Source organism: Gigantopelta aegis, chromosome 3, assembly GCF_016097555.1.
Source record: "Gigantopelta aegis isolate Gae_Host chromosome 3, Gae_host_genome, whole genome shotgun sequence".
Classification (NCBI taxonomy): Eukaryota; Metazoa; Mollusca; class Gastropoda; order Neomphalida; family Peltospiridae; genus Gigantopelta; species Gigantopelta aegis.
This window is the reverse complement of record NC_054701.1, coordinates 41,520,754-41,547,999: the sequence shown is the minus strand read 5'-3', so window position 1 is coordinate 41,547,999 and position 27,246 is coordinate 41,520,754. Positions and strand designations below refer to the sequence as shown.

Here is a 27,246-nt window from a genome sequence, read left to right as displayed (position 1 = left end):
CCGTAAATAAAATGTGTTGAGTGCGTCGTTAAATAAAACATTTCTTTCTTTCTTTCATTACAATGAACAACTGTACGATGCAATCAATAATCAACAATCGCAAATAATAGCAAACAATGAACACTAATAAAACAAAATTTATCACTTTGCAATGTACTATTTTCGTTCTTCTATGTAGGACTTTGCAGACCTATTTTTTAAAACAAGATCTGCAATGGTTCAATGACTTTTTGGTAGCGAATCAGTTCTAAAAAGATTCGATCCTTTTACAGAACATTCTTAAAATTAGAAATGCAATTTTTGCTTTCTACAACTAAAATTCACCACGACAGAATTATGGAAATACGTGGTGAAAAGTATTCTGTCCAGCTCATGTTGCCCGAATGTCGCCATCGTTTTTGATCGAATGGGGGGGGGGGGGGGGGCGTAGCTCAGTGGTACAACGCTCGCATGTTGCGCGATCGATTTAGGATCGATTCCCGTCGGTGAGCCCATTGGGCTATTCCTCGTTCCAGCCAGTGCTCTACAACTGGTGTAACAAAGGCCGTGGTATGTACTGTCCTGTCTGTGAGATGGTGCATATAAAAGATGTCTTGCTGCTAATCGAAAAAGAGTAGCCCATGAAGTGGCGACAGCGAGTTTCCTCTCTCAATATTTGTGTGGGCCTCCCCCAGTGCTGGTGCAATTTTTTTTTTTTTTTAATGTTTTACCGTAAAGCAAAAGTCGTGCCAGCTTCTTCGTGGACTAGACAATGTTTTAGTGACAGATAACTACGTAAATCATCGTAACACATTTCGCCTTTTGTTTTAAAGGACTACACAAGGGATCTTTTATATGCACCATCCCATAGACAGGATAGCACATACCACGGTCTTTGATGTACCAGTCGTGGTGCACTGACTGGAGCGAGAAATAGCCCGACGAAATAAATAAAAATAGGTCTAAATAACAAGTAATAAATAAATAAATAATAAGTAATAAATAAATAAATAATAAGTAAATGAATAAATAAATAAATAAATAAATAAATAAATAAGTAAATTAACAAATTAATTAATTAATAATGGGAGCCCATACGCCCAATGATTCAGAACAACTTATCTGATCACAAACATATAGGCTAATAAGGATTTAACTGTCTCTGGATAAAATTTGAAGATGGATGGATGTGAAATTTCACACGACTTGACGTGAAAATAGCACAAAACATTGCCTGTAGTTATTTCCCTTTAGCTACCTCTTGTCAATATGAGTCAAAAATAGACTAACAACATATCCCAAAATGCCTAGCGAGTGTCCATAACTTTGAGAGCATCGGTGGCAACAGGCATGCTAACAAGGAACAAAGATACTAATATTCACTTTGTGACATCTTTCAGATCTTTAATTAATGATCAGGAACAAACACTATTTCTGAGAAATGTTTATGAACAAATAGTTAATATTTTTGATACTCAGAAGTTACATGGTTCATTTTTGTAATAAAGAGGATCCGTCGATATATTTTTATTTTTAAATGTTATGTCATGCATCTGTGCATCAATGATGAATGATGACAGTTACAGCTAAGTACATTTTGAAATGAAAATAAGCTTACTCTATTTTATATAAACTTTATGTTCATTATTTTAAAATGAGTTTTAAACAGATCTTCCATGTAACTAAGAATACACAATGATTACATATCTATTTCTAAAGAAGTAGGGAATCTTCAATCTTGGAAAAAAATATGGCATTGGATGAATTTGATCGTATTAAGGTTGTTGGGAAAGGAAGTTATGGTGAAGTATGGCTTGTGCGACACAAGAAGGATCGAAAGCAGGTTAGTTAAGTTATTGGTTATAATCTTTACAGTGTTCTCGCTGGGTGAAAATTAAAGGATCGTACCCACACGACACCCCACCCTTCAAAAAGAAAGCAACAACAAAAAAGAAATCTTGGTTACCGTATATGGCCGTACCACTTTCGTGTGTGTGTTATTTGTTATATCTGTGAAAATGTCTGTACAAGTAATTTGAAAGGCGAGTCTGGCAACCACAAGCCGTACCACTATTTTTTACACTGTTCCGTCCCTGATATCGTTGTGTGTTGGTCGACTGTATGGAAAGACATACTCATAATTTTGCCACTCAGTATTTGATACAAAAAAGTTTTCACGAAATACTCATCTTTTATGTACCATTAGTTGAACTGGAGATATTGTCGATCTGATATTCACAGGCATTAATTTTGCTACCTAATGTTAATGTTAATATTTTAATAAAGATTTCAAGATATTTGAAAAACAATAAAGAATTTTGTAAAGTGATCCCCTAAAGTGGGATAAAAAACAATTCTGTTCTTTTTTTTTCAATCTTCATCGAATGAATTGTCACTTTGATATCGCCAGATACAGCTCGTTTTTGTAAAGGCGATGTTTGGCACCCAAGATAAATGAGTTTAATAATGAACACTACCACTTCTGTTGTTTTTATAAGCAGTTATATTCCCCGCCCCCTGAAAAAATGAAAAGTTTCAAGTATTTTATAAAGAATTGCTGATTAAACAAATGACAGAAGTAAAAATCATCAGTTACAACTAATTAAATCTGCAGTTGAGGACAAAATATCTGACAATGGTTATGACCATTCTGATCACGTGACAAATGTGGTGTTTTTTCAGTCTGAGATTGCCGAATCGATAAAAAATATACTGTTTTCATTGCTTAGATACAATATAACTTTTATTGTTTGTATCATTCATACAAATGGATACATTTATCCTTGGACAAAATAGTGTTAAAAATAAGTGTTAAATTATGTTACGGTAACTTGTAAGCTACTGAAGTTTTTCGTCAGTTGCTTTTCCATACATATCACTGCTTGTTTCATTTGATGTCCAGTGTGCAGACTGATTTATCTTTTTTTGTGTGTTGGAAAAAAGCATTTGAAAATAGCAGAGTTGGGTGCTGTAAAATATAGTAAAGTGTGGGAAAATAAAAGAGGGGCGCAGAAAAATAAAGGAGTGTGGCAGAACGTGAAAGGAGGAAGGCAACATATAATACTGGGGCAGGCCGCCCCGCTTAAATGGAGCAGCGACAACACTGCTTTGTATTGTAAAAATTTACATGTATACATGTAGAGCCGAGTTTCCTCAAATATAAACCACATTATTGCAGGCTTCAAACTTAAAAATATAACCGTAAATAAAATGTGTTGAGTGTGTCGTTAAATAAACCATTTCCTTCTATCGAACTTAAAAATGTGTTGCCTGTGGCAGTTGTTAAAAAGAATTGCTATGGGTGAAATGGCCAAGTAGCAGCAATTTTTTTTTTTTTTACAGTGATTTTAGCAGCAAATAAACATGATTGAATGGTTACTTTGTGATATGTAGACATATTTTAAATACTGGCAGATAATTTACACTAAGTGTTTACATTTTGCTGTCATTGAGGAGCTTTACAGACAGCAGTAATTTTTTATCCAGTAGCACAAAACTGCTCTCAGTGATGCATCCGGCCTACTGCAACTTAACAGTAAACTTTATAAATGCCTTGTGGACAGTCTATCTTATTCTTAACTGTGCAGAGCACTGTTTTTAACCAACATAGAACATTCTACTTTTTTTCTGTGCAATTACAATTGTTTCTGGTACAATATCAAAGATTTATGGAAAATGTTATGATGAAATTTCTAGATTTGTTTTGGTTTTCATATGTAATTAACCGATATTTGTCTTTATAAAGCTGTTGAGTTATGCAATATAATTTGTATTGATTTAATGCTAAAAGGTTCTGTGCAGCCAAATACTATGCATATAACCGATTTATGCTATAAACCAATATGCAGTAAAGTGGATTCGACTGTACAAGTATGTCACTATCTTGACATTTTTCACCTAGTACATGTATAGGTCTAAAACATGGACTTCTTTTTGCTTTTAGCAGGCTGCTATTTTGAGCCCTGCTGAAGTCTAAAGCACATTGTTAACAAATACTGTAAATCACCATTAGATTTTGCTCATATTTTGTCTAGAAACAAATCGTTAAAAAACCATTACATTATACAATGACACAGATTCCACATACATTACTCTAGTAACCATGTCACCTACAGTATATTGAATTCTTTCAGTTCTCCTGGAACCAAAAGCACGCAAATTATCGCAGTCTGCTATTTTGTGTTTTTATAGAATTTAAGTCTTCAAGATGGGTGGAAGCTAATTTTGACATATATAATGCTCATGTAATGTTTGCATACCTTAGCGCATGTTCTGGATGTTGTTAGATTATATCCACCCCTCTTTAAGTAAACCAAAAAATGTCAAGCCTAATTTTCATATATTTTTACTGAAAACTTTAAATGAAGCCTATCTCCTATTCTTCTGTAAAAGGCTTACTCTATGCAAAAACTCCCACTTTATTTTGTGACATGGTAATTTAATAGCCTAAATCAACATACCCCGGTACTGTTAACATAACAGAGTAATATAATATTTACATGTAATAAATATGTACTTAACATTTGTATGTGAAATTTCGCATACTGAGAATACATTTGTACATTTTACCTCTGCCCATTGATGTTAACATGGATACTGATTCTAGTTTATTTGTTTCAGTATGTGCTGAAAAAAATGAATCTTCAGCGGGCTTCGAAAAGAGAGAGAACGTCGGCAGAGCAAGAAGCCAAACTGCTGTCAAAACTGAAACATCCCAACATTGTGTCGTACAAAGACTCGTTTGAGACTCAAGAAGGCAGTCTCTACATTGCCATGCAGTACTGTGAGGGTGGCGACCTTTACACGCGACTCAAAGAACAGAAAGGTGTTCTGCTAGTTGAGAGACAGGTTGTTGAGTGGTTTGTGCAGATTGCCATGGCTTTGCAGGTATTGGTAATCACTTACGGCAAATGGTCTTGTGTTTTGTTTGGACGTGGTAGATCTTTGTTTAACATTCAATTGCCGGTGTGTTTTGTTTGGACGTGGTAGATCTTTGTTTAACATTCAATTGCCGGTGTGTTTTGTTTGGACGTGGTAGATCTTTGTTTAACATTCAATTGCCGGTGTGTTCAGTTTATGCTGAGGTGTTGTTAATTAATTATTCCTGTACATGTATTTTATAGTACTCATAAAGTCACTGCTAGGGATTTTCGAAGCTCTTAGGGCTACAAAATCGTAAAACCATCATGGACCCTGCATTTTAGTCAAATTGTTCGCCAAAATAATTGTATTTCCTTTCTGCAAGAGCTCTTCATTTGATGATATGTCAGACTAAGTTTTGCTGGTAGTGGTTAAATATGTATTAATTTATATATGCATGTATATATTCAATTGTAAATGTTTTTTTGTTTTTTTTTTAAATTGTGATAGGATTATAATAAGAAAATTGACTAGCGAGGATTACAAAGCACAGTTGGTATGTGTATGTCTGACCTGTACCATTATTGTTCTGGGTATTACAGTAATTCTGTAGTTTTTGTTTTGTTTTTCAGTACATGCATGAACGTCATATACTTCATCGAGATCTTAAGACTCAAAATATTTTTCTAACAAAGAGTAAAATTATAAAAGTTGGAGATTTAGGTATAGCCAGGTGGGTACATAATTGTTGTTGTTTTTAATTAATTTATCAGAGTATATGAACATTACAATAAACTGGTGGTAATATAGTCATTTTCTGTTCCTGATCCAACTTCAAAAAATATACTGTTTACTGTTAATCTGACTTGTTCATAACCATGATCTCAGCTTGGTCATTTCCAGATATAAATTATATAATTTCTTTCCTTTTTCTAGGCTAATATTCAAAACAAAATAATAATAAATTTTAAAAGCTACTTGTACATATACTCCTTTCAGAAATTGTGGACTAGGATAGCAAACCAAATTATTAATAGGATAGCCCTATGTTTGTTGATGTGTTGTGTTTAATGTTGGATGTATTTTAAAATCATGTATACACATGGTTTTTGTTTTTAAGTACCTACTAGCAACTGTTGTTGCTGTCAGCAAGGTTCTGACCATCTGATCTTTTATCAATACCTGCTTATTTCCCACATATTAGTTTTTATTTGAACTCTTGAACATGTATATTTTAAGTGTTCATATTGTACATTTAAAAAAATCATTATTCAAGTTTAATTTCTGTCATATTAGAATGTAGTCTATATTTTCAATTTTAGTTGTAATTTTAACTTTATGAAACTGTTTGGGTTGGAGTGTTCAGTATTAGAAAGGATTATTAATAATACAGTTAACAATAGTACTCCTATTGTTGTTTTGTTACTGACATTTATGTATTTAAAATCGGGTTGCAATACTTCAGGTTTATTGTTCTGTTTGGATGTCTGTTACACAAATTTAAATTAACGTGAACTGCCCTTCGTTTACGTGATAAACCTTTACATTTTGAAATTAAAAGTTGCAAACTATTCCACATGTGTCTAGAGAAATGTTTTAGACACAAGGTGCACAGCACATCAGTATTAAAATAGGAAAATACTGTCGCACTGTAACATCGGTGTGTTTTAAAAACATTTGAAATGTCAATGCAGAACCATAGTTACACTTTTTAGGATGAGGTTACTCATCAGTTAAGCAAATATAATGAATATAATCAAACGGACAGTTATTTAGGCAAAAATGTGAACCAACCTTCGGTTACCTACAGTTTTGATACATGTGTATATATTATTGTTCCCTTTTAAAATACTACAATTAAAAATTTTAATTTTTGTTTCAGAGTATTAGACAACTGCACTGATATGGCCACAACTTTAATAGGAACCCCTTACTACATGAGTCCTGAACTTTTTTCTAACAAGCCATATAATCACAAGGTATAGTATAATAATAGATAAGTACAGAAGTTTAAAACTGCAAACATTAAAACATTTTATTACCGAATACATGAGTACTGTTTTACATTTGATTTTAAGAATATGACAATTTAATGTTCTCTTTCTCATGCATTTCTTTTCTCTCTCAGGGCTCCAATTTAACAGCAGCCATGCAGCAAATTGTTGTGCCTTATTTTGCATGTTAGTAATTAATTGGTCATGATACACAAATGCGATTCCTGAAAGTTGTTTTACCAAAATTGAAACTGTTCACACTTATTTATTTTAAATATGTGCTGTTATGTTATATTAATACACATGTTGAAGTTTGCCTTATTTCCCTGCCTTTTGGTTATGATGCACACAAAAATCAATCTCCATTGTCAAATTTAAGGCTCTCTCTCTCTCTCTCTCTCTCTCTCTCTCTCTCTCTCTCTCTCTCTCTCTCTCTCTCTCTCTCTCTCCTGATCTTTTTACTATTATGACAGCATTAAAAATTATGTCGTGTTTTATATCATCTTTCAATTTCCAATAAACATACCAAGGTAATATATTGGTTTTATAATTTGTTAAATATGTACCATTTAAAAATATTAGCCACAGGCCACTTTAGTTTTAGTGTGCTGATGAATGGAGTTTGTATAAACATTATAGTTTGAGTGACTGTGCTTTTTGATAAAATAAAAAAGCTATGGTAAGTAATTCAGGTAACTGATATTTAATTGAAATATTTACTTTATCTTTCAGTCTGATGTGTGGGCTTTAGGATGCTGTGTCTATGAGATGGCCACATTAAAGCATGCATTCAATGCAAAGGATATGAATTCTTTAGTCTACAAAATTTTGAAAGGAAGGGTAAAAAAAACAAACATTTGCTTTGTATTCAATAAAAAACATTTTTAGGTTTAAAAATAAATAAAGATATAAATAAGATAAATACAACAATGTTAGAAGTAGAATATCCCACTGTTCATTCATGTGTTCATGGAGGGATGTAGCTCAGTGGTAGTGTGCTTGTCTGATGTGTGATGTGTTTCAGGCCTAAATCTAGAATTGGAGAAGTAGGAGAAGTGACCTTTTATTTTCCACAGGAGAAAGGGACAAAGTTTGATAAAAATAGGCAACGGAAACATTTATCAGTACATTTCAGAATTTTTGTGATGTTCTGTATTAATTCAGAAATATTCCGAGTTATACACTCCATTTGAATTGTAATTTTTTGTTATCAAATACTACTATACTCCTACATGTACTACTTCCGGTAATAAAATTTAAGAAAAACAATTGAATATTTTGAATTGAATATTCAATAGTATTAAATATCTCATAATTAATGTGTTGTTGTAGTATTTTCTTTCATGTTCTTGTGGGGGAGGGCACATCAATGGGAAAGTGAATGTAAAATATTCCTTGCTGCTGTTTGGTATAGGAACACAACCAGTTTCTCTTTCACTATCTAAACCAGGTGGTATAATAACCACTGGACACCAAATACATGTAGCTGTAATGTAAAATATGCTGAGGTGTCGTTAAACATTCATTTTCTTTCATCTGTTCACCTAGAATATATCCAGGCCTTCTAGAATACGGTGACCCGATGCCCGAGGCCAGTAATTTTTACTCTCGGGCCACAAAAAAAATGTGTTTACCTGTTCCCGATGGCAAGTAATAAAAAAAGACAGAGAAAAAAAAAAAAAAAAAACAAAAAAACCCCCAAACAAAACACTCTGGGGAAAGAAGAAAAACAAATCCTAACGAATTGGTACTTTCAATTTGTTGCCATATTTGTTCCAGTTAGTCGGGTTAATATAAATTCAACCATGACAACAATGTGAAACAGCAGATTAATTAATGTCATCTGTAATCGAACATCAAGTCTATCTTTAAATTTTACCACTATTCTTCAAAACAACGGTGAGAACTGACACAGATTGCCCACGTATTAGAAGAGGATTTGGCACACTTTAGCGGTGTGAAGCAGATATTTCACAATTTTAATTATATTCTTATTTCTATCACTAAATTTATACATAACCGATTTACGCTGTTCCATGTATTGGACATATGATATCGACTGTGCATCACAAAACTTTATTGGGGAGGGAAAGTTTGTCAAGTGAATGAGATTTACTTTAAATTCACATTAGGAATTTTTTACTCCAAAATTGTGAATAAAAAAACGACATGGCCTCTCGAGAATGGTGGGGAATGTTGCCCATTATCGGAGTCGAGAAACATAGTTGATAAAACTCTGTACTAATGAACATTTTATATTTTGAATATTTTAATGTATCACATATTTAATTATTTATTAATATCATAAAGTTAACTGGTTTAATTTCATTTGTTGTGTTTTTATTTCATTAGTGTTTAAAAATTGGGCAAGTGAAATTTGATCTATGGCCAGTGAATTTTCAAATCCACTGGCCCTATGGCTAGTGAAAGTTTTTTGAACTAGAAGGCCTGATATATCTTTCCATTTATGGTCTTTTTAACATCTTTGTGCAAAGAATTTATCAAATATTAGCTAACATTACTTACTGTAAAACATAATAACATATTTAATGAAACTGTGACCCACAATTTGACATTTTTGTTCACTAAACATGTTAAACTTTGTATTGATCAGATGCCACAGATACCAAAGCAGTACAGTCCAGAACTGAACGCCATTATTAAGAGTCTGCTGAACCAGGACCCAGACAAGAGGCCGAGTGTGAACCGAATCCTTCGCGATCCTTTCATCAAGAAAAATATAGCAATATTTCTAGAAGATACCAAGAAAACGTAAGGACTATTTTCGTTTGCATGTGCTAATTTCTTTGTTGTATTTTTTAAGGGAATACTTTTAATTTAATAAATTTAAAAAAACATGGATTTTTTTTAACTTTATTTTACTTACACAACCTCTCATTTGTGTATAATATAAAAGGAATTACTGTTTAAGAGTTCATTTGTCTTTGATGGACCCAAATTTTGTTCTCGTTCCAACCAGTGGTACATTAAAGTCTGTGATATGTACTGTCTTGTTTGCAAAAATTATCCTGTAAAAGATTCTTTGCCACATTTTGATAAAGAGTAGACTGTGACGGCAGCAGGTTTCTTATTTTACTCTAGATCAAGTTTCAAATAAATATATGTTAGACACTAAGGTGCAAGCTCTTTGAGAAATGAAAATCTGCAAAAAACATTTGTGTGAAAAAATCTCATGTAACGTAAGTAAAGTGCTAACTTTTATTGCGTTAGCTAGACTTAAAAGTGTGACACGTGATTGGAGCAATCATTTGTACAGAGGCGTAAAGCAGCCACAGTTTAAAATATGCTGAGTTGTCTTTTAAAAAAAATTCTTTAGAACTACAGTAGAATCTCGGTGGGATGAACTCAGAAGGGTCGAATACATCACAATGCTCGAACCAAAAATGAAGTCCCGAGTTACATTTACACATTGTTGACCAAATGGTTAGTTCGAACACTTTCTCGAGCACTGACAGGGTTCGAGCCAACGGAATTCTTCAACTGTATTCCATTTCTTATTGCAGTTGTCGTCGACCATCGACAGCTTCTAGACCCTCATCATCATCATCCAGTACTCGACTCGGGTCTGCTTCGTCTAGCCGGTCAGAATCTCAGAAATCAAAAATATCTGTCTCAAATGTGTCGAGTGCCAAATCCGAGGTAGACAATGTGGACAGTGTGTCTGTGGTCAGTGTTTCTAGCGTGCAAGTGGCCGTGGGTTCGGGGGATGTCCAGCAAGTGCCAGTACAACGCAAGGGTCATTCCCGCAAACCGTCGGACGGTGTTAAACAGATGGAGCCGATTCACGAGAAACAGGAGGACAAAGGAAAGGGGGACAGTCTGCAGAGTTCCTCCAGCTCCACGGTTACCTCCCAGGACACTGTTGTCGCTGTGACTGTGGTTAATAAGGAGGTGTGCATCAGTGTTGTTACCTTAAATCTTAACCATCCCACAACATATTTACCAGTCAAGTCATACACAACAGTTTGGAAGCATCATACTCTTTAACATTAATAAATTATTATTAGTCTCCTACCAGTCCAGCTGGAAGGAATATATGTGTCATCTCCATCCTGTCTATCCGTCTGTCTATCCATCTTATTGTTTTCCAGACTTTTTTTTATTTACCCTTTTTTGAGAAAGTTGTGGCCCTTGAACTAAGGAGATACAAATTCTGGACCTTTTTTTCTTAACAATGCCACAAGATATTGATCTGAAATTTTGTGCTTAACTTTATAATGTACCGTTACTGTACTGGCAATTAATTAATTTTCACAGAGTTATGGCCCTTGAACTTAGGAAATAACTTGGGGAGAATGTATTGCTTTAGCAGTACTGGCAGAATGCTAGTTGCGCTGAATTTTTAATATGCATTATTAAATTATGTTATTATTTTTAAAGATGTGATCTGAAGAATATTTTTGACGTTTAAGCATTTCTTTGTAGAGTGTATACCACTAAATCAGTTGCCTTAGATTACAATAGTATCATAATATGTTTCTAAAGCTGCTCAGTGTTTGAGATTAAAAATTTGGGGCAGTATCCCAGTTGGATACTAACATTTTAAAATCTGGTATCCCACCTGAGAATTTAGTATCCCACGTAAATGAAATTCATAATTAACATCGTAACAAACTTGGACGACACTGTTCTCGTTCCCAGCCTATTGCAACGTCGCAGTCACAGAATTTGTGAAATTTGCTATCAGACAGAATCTATTTTTGAATAATACTAACATAAATTAATATTTAGCAGTAATTTATAAGTGATTCTGGCATTATTAATGATAAGCTTACCTGTATCAATTTTCTGCAGATGTGGAATCTATATCTCAAATAATATTTGAAGGGAGGAAACAAACATCCAACAAAAACAATAGCAACTTAGCGGTTCCCAGTCTGTTGCTATGCCGCTATTGCTCCCATTGTAGCATTAGACTGGGTTTGAGTTGGGTGAGATATTGTTATGGCATAGCTTTAGACTGGGTACGAGCTCGAAAATACTGTTACTTAACTTAACCTGTAAATGACGACTTAGGATTAAAAAAAACAGCAACATTATATGGTATCCCGGTGGGATACTAGGTTCTTGAAGTCTGGTATCCAAACTTAAATACCATGCTACATGTAACATTTCAGTTAACATATACACATGAATATATATACTACAGCAACCATCCTTAAAGTCAGTCACAAAACATGGGAGGGTTAAACTGCTAGTTTCAGATATAATGGCATTCGTTTTTTGATGGGGCAGGACGTAGCTCAGTGGTACATCGCTTACCTGATACGCGATCGATCCCCATCAGTGGGCCCATTGGGCTATTTCTCGTTCCAGCCAGTGTTCCACAACTGGTGTAATAAAGTCTGTGGTATGTACTATCCTGTCTGTGTGATGGTGTATATAAAAGATTCCTTGCTGCTAATCGATAATAGTAGCCCATGAAGTGGCAACAGCGGATTTCTTTGCCATTATCTGTCCTTAACCATATGTCCGACACCATATAACCGTAAATAAAATGTGTTGAGTGCGTCGTTAAATAAAACATTTCCTTCGTTTTTGACTCCCCCTAGTAACTATTCTATACAATACTTTTGATTCTATTTGTATATGTTTAAAGCATTGTATTAGCTGGTATGCTGGTACTAGTTCAAATTAAATTACTGGAATTTAGTGGCCATATTATCGAATGTTTTATGACCTGTCCAATATGTCACCAATTCAGTATTCAAGATTAACAGTATCCCGATATTCCGGGGATACCAGAATTTAATTTTGGATACCAGACTTCAAGAACCCAGTATCCAACCGGGATGCCATATAATACTAAATTCTCAGGTGGAATACCAGATTTTGAAATGTTAGTATCCAACTGGGATACTGGCCGAAAATTTTAATCTCGAACACTGCAATTGCAGGCTTGGCTTTATTTAATGCATTGTACTTTGAACTTTGACCTGGTGAGATGACAACTGTTTCATTGACCCTGAATACTTTCAACAAAAAAGCTGCCAATAATGTGTAAAACATCTCGTCTTTTAAGTAGTTTAACTGGACCTATGTATAAATTACACCAAAATAATGTCATTCCATTCAAGCCACAATTAAGTTAAACCTTTTCTTGAAATTTTGAAAATAGTCTTTTATCAAAATTATTAGGGGTGGGACATACATGTAGCCCAGTTGAAAATCGGTTGCCTAATCTAGGATCAGTCCCCATTGATAGGCCCATTAGACTATTTTTCTTTCCAGCCAGTGCACCGTGACTGGTATGTGCTATCCTGTCTGTGGAATAGTGTGTATAAAAGATCCCTAGCTATTAATTGAAAAATGTAGTGGGTTTCACCTATGTGTCACAATGACCAAGTGTTCGACATTCAATAGCCGTTGATTACTAAATAGAGGTCCTGTTAAACAAAACAGAACTTTAGCTTTTTATCAAAATTATATATTGTATCATAGTGATCCAGTCAATCTACACACACCATTTTAATAATGATTTTAACATTACTATACTGGGGAGAGGACAATTGTAAAATGATCCCATAATATGGCATGAATATAATGCTGTGTTTTTTGTCTTCCTCAAGTGAAATATCTCCGCTGGCAAAATCAGCCTTTAATAGTTTTATTTTCATAAAGGTTGTTATATTAGTTCCCTGCCGGTCCAACCAGAGGGTACTATAGATTTCATCTCCATCCGTCTGTCTGTCTCTCTCCAACATATAGGTGGTTTTAGAAAGCCTTGAGATATTGAGCTGAAATTTTGCATATAGCTTTATCGTGTACTGTTACTGATCAAGTTTTAACTTTCATGTTGATTTACCCACTTTTTACAGATGTATGGCCCTTGAATTTAGGAGATAGGAAAAATTGTTGGGCCCGGTAGGGGACATGTATTGCTTTAGCAGTACTCTCAGAATGCTTGTTATAATTTAGCACCTAAGATGAAGACTTTCCATTCCGTTATGATCTTGATCATTTGGAAATATTTGTTGATGTGTCCAATGATGTCCAAGCCCACCTCCCTTTTCACAAACATGTTTATCCTCTCTTTAAGAATATTTTTGGAATATATTATGATCTATTTTTTTTTTTTTTCATTTTACCCAAAGCCTGAAGAGTCACAACCACAAGAGAAGAAAGAGAGACTAAAAAAAAGAAAATTTCTACGAAATAAAAAGTCCGAGCAAACCGAAGTCAGCAATAAAAATAAAGAAGTAGAAGTAGAGACAGAGCAACCTCCTCCGAAGGTAAACAATTTTACTTTATACTTGATGAGTGGGAATTTTGTTTTTAGTGCAGTGCTTAGACTATTAGTTCATTCTTGAAAAAACAAATCTCAAATTCAGTTTCCAAAAATTTCCTACAAACAAAAATATTTTGTCTTCGTTTCATATGGTAAATTACAATTTTAGAGGTTTCATGGCAACCATTCATCAAATCGTTAAATTTGAAATAAATTTGAATTTGGTGAATTTATTTCAATACTAATTTGCAGCATTCGACAAATTGACTAGCCTTCAGTCCAAGCTAGTGAATGTTTTTTCTGGGCTAGTGCAAAATATCATCTGTATTACTATTATACATTTGTCTAACATTGTAATTTGCTACAAAACTAATCCAAAAAGCACTTGTCATGATGTTTGCACCACTGTTATTGCATTAACATGTAATGTAGCCATTTAATATAGTTGGTTGTAAATTGTACTCTGTTTTTTACTTATATTGGACACTGGGCAACAGACACTTAAAGGTTTAAATTTGATGAAAAGATGGGGGGGGGGGGGGGGGCATTATTATGATAGAGTATTTACTTTTCATTCATTATAATTGAAATTGCAAACATTTTTCTGGCTGCCTTTGATATATGTTTGGCTAGTATCCACTGGGAATATTTTTAAATGTTTTTAATTTTAAAAGCCATTATGTCAACTTTTGTTACTGATTAGATTTTTTTACTGCAGGTCAAATTTGTCTAAAAACTGCTCCCATTGACTCGCCCACCTCAACAGACAATCTTGCACATGTGCGTTGTTGTTTTTTTCATTTTTATTTACATCACAGAAATTTAAGAACATAATGTTACACATTTTGGTTGGTTGGGTTTATTTTTCAGCCTATGGTAACATCAGCACCTCATTCTCTATCCGAGCTTCCAAAAGCCGAAGAAAGTCGTGGGTTACCCCAGAAACGCGAGGAGTTGGTGAAGAACCAGATACAGAAGGAAGAGAGGTCGGACTCGTCAAAATCATCGACGTCTAGTGTCTCCAGCTCAAGGGAAGAGTACCCCAACTTTGACCTCGAAACTCCCAGGGTGTGTACTTGTTCAGTATTGGTGGTCAGTACTACATTATCAGATAGCCATATCTGAGGATATTTTTATTATGAAAGTCATGTAGTGTGTATTAATATACGTGGAGGGGAGGGAGGGGTTCATTGATGTTTCATATTGTAAATATGATTTTTTTTTTTTTTTTTTTTTGTTTTTTTTTTTTTTAAATGAAATCAGTCCAGTAGTTAGTATTCATTTGCAGGTTAATAGTATACATATGCAAAGAAATAAGGGAACACATCAAATTGTAGACCAAATTTAATTCACAACTAGCGTAGTAATGTCTGTATTTCATACCAAGTTGTAATGTGGGATTGAATGTCTGTAGTGTTGAATGTGTTGCCTATATGTTCCCAGTCAACTTCTGACAATATGAATTGATTTTTGATGCTGTCATTATTTCTTGTTGCTATCTGTGTGATCCTTTATTTCTTTCCATCAGTATATTTTCATTGATTTTTCATATTGTCAAAATGATTATGTGTTTTTAATAAAATACATGTGTCTATTTGTATTTGTATATTTGTAGAGTCTACCTAATATATCAGCAAGAGAAAGAAGAAGAAGTAAAAATCCTGCTGCTGCTTGTAAGTTACCTGAAACTATATTTTAGTACAACATCTATAGTGGTTGATATTTAATCAAGCATGTATGACAGGCCTGTGAAAAATTAAATGGATGATTATTTTATTTGCATAATCTTTTTTACATTTACACAGTTTTTCAGTTGTCAGACTTATGACTCTTATGAGATGGAAATTACAGATATTTATTGTATTTATCAATTCAAAAGAATTTTTGTCTGTGTACAAAAATACTTCTTTTTTATGTATTTATCATAGTCAGTAATCAAACTGTCAATCTGTAACCATGAGTTTCACATTTTGCATTCCAAAACGGTTTCATCGCAAATTGAGTAACAGGGGTCAAAAGCAATCTGCAGTTCATTAGATAATACTGTTCATATTAATACATGTATGTGCACCTTTTAAAATAAATAAAGCAGATGATAGGTTTGGAGTTGTTTTTGGGGGGGTTGCTTTAATTTATAAAATATTTTCCTTCAGACATAAGGAACTGTCCAATAGGCACCAAAAGTAAAATTAATTCTTATACACATGTATTATGCTCCCGGGTTCATCATAATTCAACTTATTTTAACAATATCAATAATATATCTTACAAACATGCCTCGGCCAAAACACCTCAATATGTTAGTTCCATAAATTGAAGAAGAATGCAATATTGCAATATAAAAAAAAGGTGCATCATAAATTGCTTAATTGCAGGAGGAGGTTGACATCCAATAGCCAGATTTTGTTTCTAAATTATATTTTTTTGTTTGCATGTATGTGATGGAGTATTGATACATGCATGTACCGTTTTTTCTCTTCATAGTACCAAGTCACCGGTCTTGGTGGTGTTTAGGTTAAGCTACCAGACATAAGGCTGGTAGGTACCGGGTTCACAGCCCGGTACCAGCTTCACCCAGAGCTACATTGTAGTTTTAACGACTCAGTGGGTAGGTGTAAAACCAGTACACCGACTTCTCTCACACAAACCACTAACAACTAACTACTAATCCACTGTCCTGGACAGACGGCCCAGATAGCTGAGGTGTCTGTCCAGGACAGTGTACATGAACCTTAATTGGATATAAACTCAAAAATAAGTTGAAATGAGTACCAAGCCTTAACTCAATTCCACTAATTTGTTGTATGTAGGTTCAGATATTATTTATGCAGATATACGTGTACATGTATGTCTTAATTTCTTTTTTATTTTGCATACAAGCTCTGGAGAATCCCAATTCAGCCAGAATTAAATTAGTAAAAGTTCCAAGTGATCCACTTGTTAACAAGCAAAGGAAATTAAGTCAAGTAAGATGTTTACTATTGTCAGAACTGCTATTAAAAATGATCATTAGTACATGCAGCTATGGTATCTACTTACGCATGTCTGCTTTACATCTAACAATCATTCAAAGAATTTGTAAATATTTTCTTCCAATCTTTCTTAGCGAAAAATTCTATTTTTATATCAGTCACAGGGTTGAAAATTAGCAAGGTGATCTTTATTGGCTAAGGGTGACTAAACATTTTACAAAGCTAGTCCGTTGGGCGACCATTGATTTTAGGGTCAGCCAAACATGGTGCCAGTTAAAAAAAAGAAATGCACTGAAACTGAATTGAATGTGACAAAACACTGGTGCAAACTTAGATCTGGCAGCTGAAAACACAGAACATGAAATAAGAACAGATTAGATCTAACGTCTTGACACCAAGACTTACATGATGCAATAATCGTCCAAAGATTACTATAATAAACAATAAGTACGCTTTTATGCTTTGTAATATGATTAAAAAAAAAAAAAGTATATTGTATATTTTGGTAAAATGTTTGTTTAGTTTTTTTGCAGATTTATTTTGTTTTCGATATTTAGTTTATTAGTAGCCTACTACTGTAGCATTTAAAATATCCAAATTAAAACACACACACACACTATTTCATTTTACTGAGGTGGAAAATATTAATTTAGAGACTATTGTCCGTTTGCGTTAAAAGGGAACCGATGAATTGGCGTGTAACTTTTTAATGAGTAAAAATAAAATTCATATAAAAACATATTAATTTATTAAGTTTAAAACCCATACCATCACAAACTAAACAATTTGAGAAAAAAATATTTGTCCAATTTCCAAATTAAAAAGAAAATGATTTACAAATTGCAATCAAACTGCATAGGTTAAATCTTCTCCATCTTTTGATACTAGTTTTAAGGCAAGGTAATCTGAATGACAAAACCGTAATGCATGACCAGGGCCGTATCTCTGCACAATTCAGAGATTAATGAGCATTTGGAAAAATAGTGGTTAATTCCATGAATCTCTATCTAGTACCTCATCTATCGGACAGCCACTCTCAAGGAGATCCTTTACTGGAGATTTCATCCCTCTTGCATCACCACAAAAAGGACTACCACTCCCAGACTAGTGTACTAAAGCACACACAGTTCTACTTTTAGTTCTTTCTGCATTATATTTTACTTCATAGACAGTGGAAGTCAAGCTGCATGCCTTGGCTGTTCTAGCATTTTGTTTTCACCCTTGTATTAAAAATGATATTTAATTTGTATATAATTTAATGGTAATTTGTACAGAAACATTTTTATTTATAATGGATTTCTTTTTCAAATTTTTTTTATTTCAGTTGGTATGGTTTAAAACTTAACATGTTTTATATGAATTTTAACTTTATTCATTTATTTATTTTTGGTTTCCTTTTGACGCATGGATATTATTTAACAAAGAACATTCTAATGTTCAATTTCAGTGTGATAATTGTAGGGCTAGTTCAATTTGAGAAGGGCCAGTAAGAGTTTTCTTCAACTGACCCTGCTGGCGACAATGGCTTTCATGTTAATTTTCAACCCTGCAGTCATAATTTAAAATAAGCAATATATTTGGGTATCTAAGTTTTATAATTTTAATATCTTTTTGCTGCAATTCTTTTGATAATCTACATTGTTATTAGGGTTTATGTTGTGTGTTTTTAATTGTTATGATATCATAGTAATTTGACAAAATTTGTTTTGAAAATATGTATCCAAGGGAAACCAAATGTATCCTCATTAAAAATGCCTGTTCTAGAACTGGCTTTCTGGTGAATTTATTATGAAACTTATTCCACAAATTCAACTTCATTTTGTGAATTTGGATTTTGTTGAGGATGGCATGGCTAATTTGTGTGACCTCAAAGAATGATTTTCAGAGCCTGTTAATGCAGTAACAAAATAATTGTTGTTTTAGGGTGAACCTCAGAAATCGAAGCAGATGTCTAAGAAGGCGATGAGGCAGCCGTCCATGCATGATGAAAGTAGCTCAGATGAGGAGAGCACATCAAATAGTGAGAAAGAAAAGAGACGGTTAGTGGCCATAATAAGCATTTTTTGTGCAATTTTAAATGTATTTTCATGCTTATACCTAGTTAAGATTGAAGTATGCTGTCTGGGGCACACACCCCTCAGCTCTGTCTCCATCATATGTGTTAGAGAAATGCCGGTGTATAAGCTTTATATCTCCCCATTAAAGGGACATTCCCGAGTTTGCTGCATTGTAAGATGTTTCCGACTAATAAAATATTTCTTGTTTAGAATATCAGTTTCTGTATATTCAATGTGTTTCTGGTTGTGTTAATATTTGTAAGAAGCCCAAACTGGATTTTGTCTTCAAATAATTTCGTACATACGAAAAAATCTTTTTTAGGAAATAAAATGAAATGTAACCTAGTACAAATATTAGAACAACAAGAAACATGTTTAATATACAGCCACTAATAATTTATGCAGAAAAATATATTTGATATGTAATTACAGTCGTCAAAAAGTCTCTGTTAGTCGATAACATCTGAAACATTGCAGCAAACTCAGGAATGTCCCTTTAAAGTTAACGTTTGTTTTGTGTAATGATACCACTAGAGCACATTGATTAATTAATCATCAGCTGTTGGATGTCAAACATTTGGTAATTCTGACACATAGTCATCAGAGGAAACCTGCTATATTTTCTTTTATATGCACTTTCCTACAGACAGGAAAGCACATACCACAGCCTTTGACCAGTTGTCACTTGTAGTGCACTGGTTGGAACGAGTTTGAAACCCAATCAGTTTAATGGATCCACCGAGGCGGTTCAATCCTGCGATGCAAACACCTCAAGGGAGTAGTCAATCCATTGAGCTAAAGCCCTCTTCCCCCACATCTCCTTATGGAGTCATTAAGACTCGATCAAGGTGGGAATTGATAATGGGATATAAAATCAATTACCTGTTGGCCATTTAACCTGTTGGGTTAAACACTATCCCATTGAGGCTGGTGACGATGTAACGTTTTTTAAACGTTAGCAGCAAGACACCTTTTATATACACTGATACATTAATAAAAATCAATCAACATAAACTATAAAACAGAAAAAAATGTTTTTGCAGTGAGAACAAGGAAATCAACAACTTCATCTCGCTGCTGGACACAACACTTCACTTGAACCAGAAGGACGATAAATCGGAGGATGAAGAAGAACTGATCCCGATTGATAACACCAACAACAGGGTGAACGGGACAGCCGAGAAGTCTATCCCTGAACGTTCGGCCGATTCCATCGCATCCGCATACCGAGTAGACTGCATGCCCAGTAAGCTTTTTTTGTTTTGTTTATCAACACCACTAGAACACATTCATGGAGAGAAATGTCAAGTGTGAATAAATGAACAGATATCAGAAAATGAAATAAAGCACAATTATTTTTAAATCTATATATATCAAGAGCTATATATATATATAATTGTTTTACCCAGACTATTCACTGAAATAGGCTAGAAGCAAAACATTAATTAAAAATCTTAAGATCTACCAAAACCATAAAAGTGATGTTCATTTATATTTTGACTGGATTTTAGTTACAGAAATAATATTTATATGTTTGCAATGTATACTGTCGTTGTGACACATGAAGGACATGCCAGTAGTGTACTCTTACTTAATTGTTTTTCTGAGGATGTTCTTTTAATTTCAGGTGTTGATACTTTATGTGATTCAAATCGACTGATGAATAGAATACGACTCCTACACACGTGAGTTTGTCATGTTTTTGGAGTTATTTGGTGTAGCATTTGTATAAACTTTATTTGATAAAAGCCTTAAGACTAAAACTAAAATTTTAAAATCCATTGCCTGTCTATTTGGCATAAATTGTATTGTACAATAAAAACTTCTTTTCTTAGTTGACCACAGGAACATTACATGTTCATTTTTTTCAATAAACCTGAAAATATTTGTGCTAAAAGGTCATCTTAATTGAGATATCAATTATTGCTGTGACTAGTTTATGTTCTCCAAAATAAATATGTTCAGTATGCACAGGAGACGGAAACATGAACCCAGCAGTATTGCACTTTCCTTGAAGATAAATAATATGTTTTTGTGTCAACATTTCATCAGTCAGTAGTTGAACAATTTCCTTTCTGCATGCATATGTTTAATACATGTATGTATATAAGAATACATATATGATTTTTGATATTGCAGAGACTGCATCAAAGGTGTGGGGTACGACATTGTACGTAAAGCATGTGATATACTGAATAATATAGAAGATGATGAGATTGAGGTATTTGGCTTCATTTTAGCATACATGTATTTACAGTGGTATTTTATGTCTTTTAATTATTACAAGTAAGTGATTCAGCAGCAGATATAATGTTTGTATTTATTGTTTTGCCAGTTTTCATTTCAAGTCACGATGCAGAGGTTTGAAAAAATAAATGTTCTAGGAAATAAAATGAAATTTAACCTACTACAAATATTAGAATGATCAGAAACCTGTTTAATATACAGCCACTAATAGTTTATGCAGAAAAATATGTTTGATATGTAATTACAATCGTTAAAAAGTCTCTGTTAGTCGATAACATCTTAAAAGCTGCAGCAAACTCAGGAATGTCCATTTAAAATATTTCAATTGTTATAATTTATTTTGTATTTTTAAATTACAATATATTTGAGTTGTAAAATATTTAAGAAAAAAAAATGAATCAAAATTATATCTAGAAATAACATATATAATATTATAGTAGAAATCATGAATCAGTGGTATAAAAATCAGAACATACAAGGCAGTTGCTGTCATTATTCTTCTAATTTTTCTTTGGATTGGTTTATGCTTTATTTACCTCCTGGAATTTATTAAAATTTCTTTTTTATCAAACTTGTTTTTCAGCCACAGCTTGTTGCTCTGATGGGAAAAGAGAAGTTTGACGAATACGCAGGAAAAATTTGGCAGCTCAAATTCTGTGAAGATTCACTGTATAAGTGATCATTTCATCTAAGGACATTTCTTTGACAAATCTGTGCCATCTGAAGTGTGCATAGTCATATAAGAGTTTAACCAAGGATATTTGTGATAAAAACAAGTACTTCTGACTGGTTTCTCAGAACTTGTAACCGGACCACATCTTTTTTCTTGGAGTGGCATAGACAATCGTTTCTCAATCTGTGATTTACAGCATCTTTGCCAGTCTATGTAAGATTAAGTTGGGGTTTTTAAAATAACATTTCAAGCAAGACTTCAATAGACAGAAATGACTAGAATTTTAAAAACTGCCCTAATTGGTGTAGCAAAATAGCCATCTGGTTTCCAGCATTTAAAAGATAGAGAATCCATCTCGACTAGTCTCGATGAACTGAAAACGATGCACCAATATGCTGTTGTAATGGCCATTACACATATTTTGCAATGCACATGTGAATGGAGTAATGTGATGGATCTAAATAACATACTATTTGGATGGATCTAAGCATATGTTGTCATAATACTGTGGATACGTTTAGGTAAAAGAAATATTTCAAAGAGTACTGTGTAAATTGAAAGCAAACCAGAGTATTACATAGCCACGTTGAAGGATGATCATATTTTCTTGAGTTGAATCAAACCAATGTATATAGGAGATTGTACGCAAAACATAGTATACATTTTATGCTACTTGTCATATTTACACTTTTATATTTGATCATGTATTATAGTAATATCATTCTGTTATTTTGTAGTTTGATATGAAATTCATATTGAATTATCCGTCCTGTTAAACATATCATTTAGATTTTATGTGTTTGATTACTGTGCCAAGAGCATATACATGTGTTTCTATTATTATTATTATTACTGTAACGGTAATTATAAAATCCTTTTACAAACACACTGATACTTTGTTCTTCAATCGTAGAACTGTTCTCATTGTACTAATACTTGTATGTTTATCTTATATTTAAATAACACAATTTATCAACATATTGATGGTGACGTTTTTAGTTTTGTACAGAGTGAAGTACCATTCTCACTTGGCATATACAGGCCCGTAGGAACCGGGTGGGGAGCACGTGCTCCCCACTTGTGAGTCTTTTTTTTTCTTCACATTAATGTATGCCATTGTAACCGAAATCTGATATAGAGTTTATACCCAATGCATCAGTGCCCCCCACCCCCCCCATAGGAACCAGGTGGGGGGCACGTGCTCCCCACTTGTGAGTCTTTTTTTTTCTTCACATTAATGTTTGCCATTGTAACCAAAATCTGATATAGAGTTTGTACCCAATCCGTCAGTGCCCCCTCCCCCTCCACTCCCAAAGTCGTTCCTATGGGCCTGATATAGTAACCTGAACATCCATTCTCAACTTATTTTCATGCCTGTTTTGCCCAAAATTGTCAGGATAACTGGTTGTTTTAAACTCTTAATCAGTATTTGTTATGAACTAACACAGTAATTGATTCCCCCACATCTCATTGGCACATGATTTCATGTTCAGGTTTTTGTTTTCTTAAAAAATAAAGTTTATATTATTTCATTTGTTTTAACAACATAATATTTTATACAGCTTATTCTGGGCATAAATCTGAATCATTGTGAAAGTCACATTTTAGTTTTTATTATACAATGTCATTTGTGCATATATGTCAAACTTCATTGTCTAGTAGTAAAAGAAGCTTTGAAATCTAATAAATATGTACTGCATGTGTAAAATATATATATGTTCGCATTCGATGCATGTTGCAAAATACAGCTTACATTGCTGTTGACAGCTAATATTAAAGAGACATACGTGTATAAGTTGAATGTACTTGTATATGCATTGTGAGTGTTGCTTTATTTTTGAAGAAATATGTGACTATATTACTGTAATTATGTTGCATATATATAGGTATATTATATGAAAATTCACAAAGACGGTTTACTTTGACAATAATGCAATAACCAAGTTGGTATTTACAAACCACAATTTAATGCTTAGTTTGCATTAACATGACTATTTTTTAAAATAAGTTAAAGTAGCATTGCAGTATTATTGAAGCATTATATGCATTAAAAATTACTTTTCTTTTTATTTGTAAAGGTCTATTTTTTTCTGTGATGCAAAATAAATAAATAAAGTAATGTTCCATTTCATACTAAAATTATTCACAATTTATAGCATTTTAATTAGAGAATTTCTTTTTATTATTATAAACTAAACTGTTGATATTGTACAGTTGCAACAGTTGTACATAATACTGTACAAACATGGTCAAACATGCCAATGTCAACTGACAATGCTACTTTAATTGCTACTTCAGTAGATTTGAACGATTACAGCATGTCACCATTATACCTCATTTTATTAATATATCTCTTAATAGTCATTAGTCAATGGATGTGTAATATATTGTATATGTCATATTTATCAGATAGTTGACATAATAGGTGCTCTTGACATAATCTGTAGATAGTAAATTACAATATATTGACAAACAACATTCCATTTTGAGTAGCCATGCATCAGATTGAATGTGATTATGAATATTTAGATTTTCGTTCGGTTTCATTTTATTTACTGCATCACACCTGCAGGTAAAGCTGCTTTTACCTGGCATATGGTATGCAGACTTCAGAGTGTGGTATAGATGTGTTTTATCACTGTAAACTTTACTGATGGAAAGAAATACGGGATCACATCAACTATAGCAGCTGTGTTCACACTTGCACAAGTTAAACTGATTCAGCTATACTGGTTTGGCTACAACAATTTTGGTTGGAAATGATGAGCATTCACACATACTATAGCTATATTGGCATACAGCAGAAGTGTAGTTACCTGTATGTGTGCAAGATGTAAAAAAACCCATTGGACTATGAGTCTGTTAGGTCACTGCTAACACAATTACTGCTTATTCTGACTGTCACATCGCTGTCACTTCTGCCTTATACCAGTTTAACTAAAACAGTTTGTGTTCACACTTACATTTTAAACTGCTTTAGTTACACCAGTTTAACTAAACCACATACCAAATTGTTTTAGCTACATGTATACTCGTTTAGCTATATCTTTATTGCCAAAAGATCGCATTCACATTTACATTTTAAGCTGGTTTAGTTATACCAGTTTTGTTATATAAGTTTAGTTATACCAGTTTTGTTATACAAGTTTAGTTATACAAGTTTAGTTATACCAGTTTAAAGTGTGAATGCAACTATTAACAGGAAAATGTTACTGAAACAAAAACCTTCACACAGTCTTTGTACTTTATACACACATTATGACACTAACAAAAATTGAAATTTGGTTTTTAATCTTAATTGTTCCCTTCTTTCTTTCTCTCGGCACATTTTCCTTTTATTTATTTATATCCAGAATGCAGTATGCAGAATGTGGATCGTATATAATACATTTTGCCTTCCACTTTCCTTGTGCCGTGTTCAGATAAAAGCAGCTTACGTTTTTTTAGTATTCAATAAAAAAAAATATTGCAAGTTTTGTATTTTTATGTATACGTTGCCTTTTTACATTCTTAATGCTTGTTAGTATGAATGTCACAAATCATGTTTTATAAATTATTCTTATTATGTAAATTCAGAAGCAAAATATAGATACTGTATACTAGTTAGTAATGAAAACATTATAATTTTATTATTGCATTTATTTTCATTTTTAATTAATTTCTTTTGCTATTTTCATCAATAATTCCACGTGCCAGTGCTGACCCTTTGACTTAGGTCTGCGGGTTATACTGCCTTCAGTGATAATGTACATTTTTATTTCTCTTGTGTGTGTGTGCGTGCATGAGAGAGAGAGAGACACACAGACACAGATACGACAGACAGACAGACACAGACACAACAGACAGACAGACAGACCGAGAATGAGAGATGATTAAATTATTATTATTATTACTGTAACGGTAATTATAAAATCCTTTTACAAACACACTGATACTTTGTTCTTCAATCGTAGAACTGTTCTCATTGTACTAATACTTGTATGTTTATCTTATATTTAAATAACACAATTTATCAACATATTGATGGTGACGTTTTTAGTTTTGTACAGAGTGAAGTACCATTCTCACTTGGCATATACAGGCCCGTAGGAACCGGGTGGGGAGCACGTGCTCCCCACTTGTGAGTCTTTTTTTTTCTTCACATTAATGTATGCCATTGTAACCGAAATCTGATATAGAGTTTATACCCAATGCATCAGTGCCCCCCACCCCCCCCATAGGAACCAGGTGGGGGGCACGTGCTCCCCACTTGTGAGTCTTTTTTTTTCTTCACATTAATGTTTGCCATTGTAACCAAAATCTGATATAGAGTTTGTACCCAATCCGTCAGTGCCCCCTCCCCCTCCACTCCCAAAGTCGTTCCTATGGGCCTGATATAGTAACCTGAACATCCATTCTCAACTTATTTTCATGCCTGTTTTGCCCAAAATTGTCAGGATAACTGGTTGTTTTAAACTCTTAATCAGTATTTGTTATGAACTAACACAGTAATTGATTCCCCCACATCTCATTGGCACATGATTTCATGTTCAGGTTTTTGTTTTCTTAAAAAATAAAGTTTATATTATTTCATTTGTTTTAACAACATAATATTTTATACAGCTTATTCTGGGCATAAATCTGAATCATTGTGAAAGTCACATTTTAGTTTTTATTATACAATGTCATTTGTGCATATATGTCAAACTTCATTGTCTAGTAGTAAAAGAAGCTTTGAAATCTAATAAATATGTACTGCATGTGTAAAATATATATATGTTCGCATTCGATGCATGTTGCAAAATACAGCTTACATTGCTGTTGACAGCTAATATTAAAGAGACATACGTGTATAAGTTGAATGTACTTGTATATGCATTGTGAGTGTTGCTTTATTTTTGAAGAAATATGTGACTATATTACTGTAATTATGTTGCATATATATAGGTATATTATATGAAAATTCACAAAGACGGTTTACTTTGACAATAATGCAATAACCAAGTTGGTATTTACAAACCACAATTTAATGCTTAGTTTGCATTAACATGACTATTTTTTAAAATAAGTTAAAGTAGCATTGCAGTATTATTGAAGCATTATATGCATTAAAAATTACTTTTCTTTTTATTTGTAAAGGTCTATTTTTTCTGTGATGCAAAATAAATAAATAAAGTAATGTTCCATTTCATACTAAAATTATTCACAATTTATAGCATTTTAATTAGAGAATTTC

The 27,246-nt window shown here is 33.2% G+C and overlaps 1 protein-coding gene across 1 annotated transcript; it reads left to right on the top strand.

Annotated features, from left to right (window-relative positions):
- Positions 1–1,319: 1,319 nt before the first annotated feature.
- On the top strand, positions 1,320–27,129 carry LOC121368061 (serine/threonine-protein kinase Nek4-like). The gene is made up of 16 exons (XM_041492585.1): positions 1,320–1,822; positions 4,600–4,866; positions 5,472–5,572; positions 6,722–6,818; positions 7,566–7,673; positions 9,448–9,605; positions 10,358–10,745; positions 13,949–14,086; positions 14,953–15,150; positions 15,698–15,755; positions 16,963–17,048; positions 18,978–19,093; positions 20,155–20,357; positions 20,739–20,796; positions 21,251–21,332; positions 21,942–27,129. The coding sequence occupies exons 1-16, from the start codon at positions 1,730–1,732 to the stop codon at positions 22,035–22,037; spliced, it is 2,247 nt and encodes a 748-aa protein (XP_041348519.1). The 5' UTR covers positions 1,320–1,729; the 3' UTR covers positions 22,038–27,129.
- Positions 27,130–27,246: the final 117 nt, after the last annotated feature.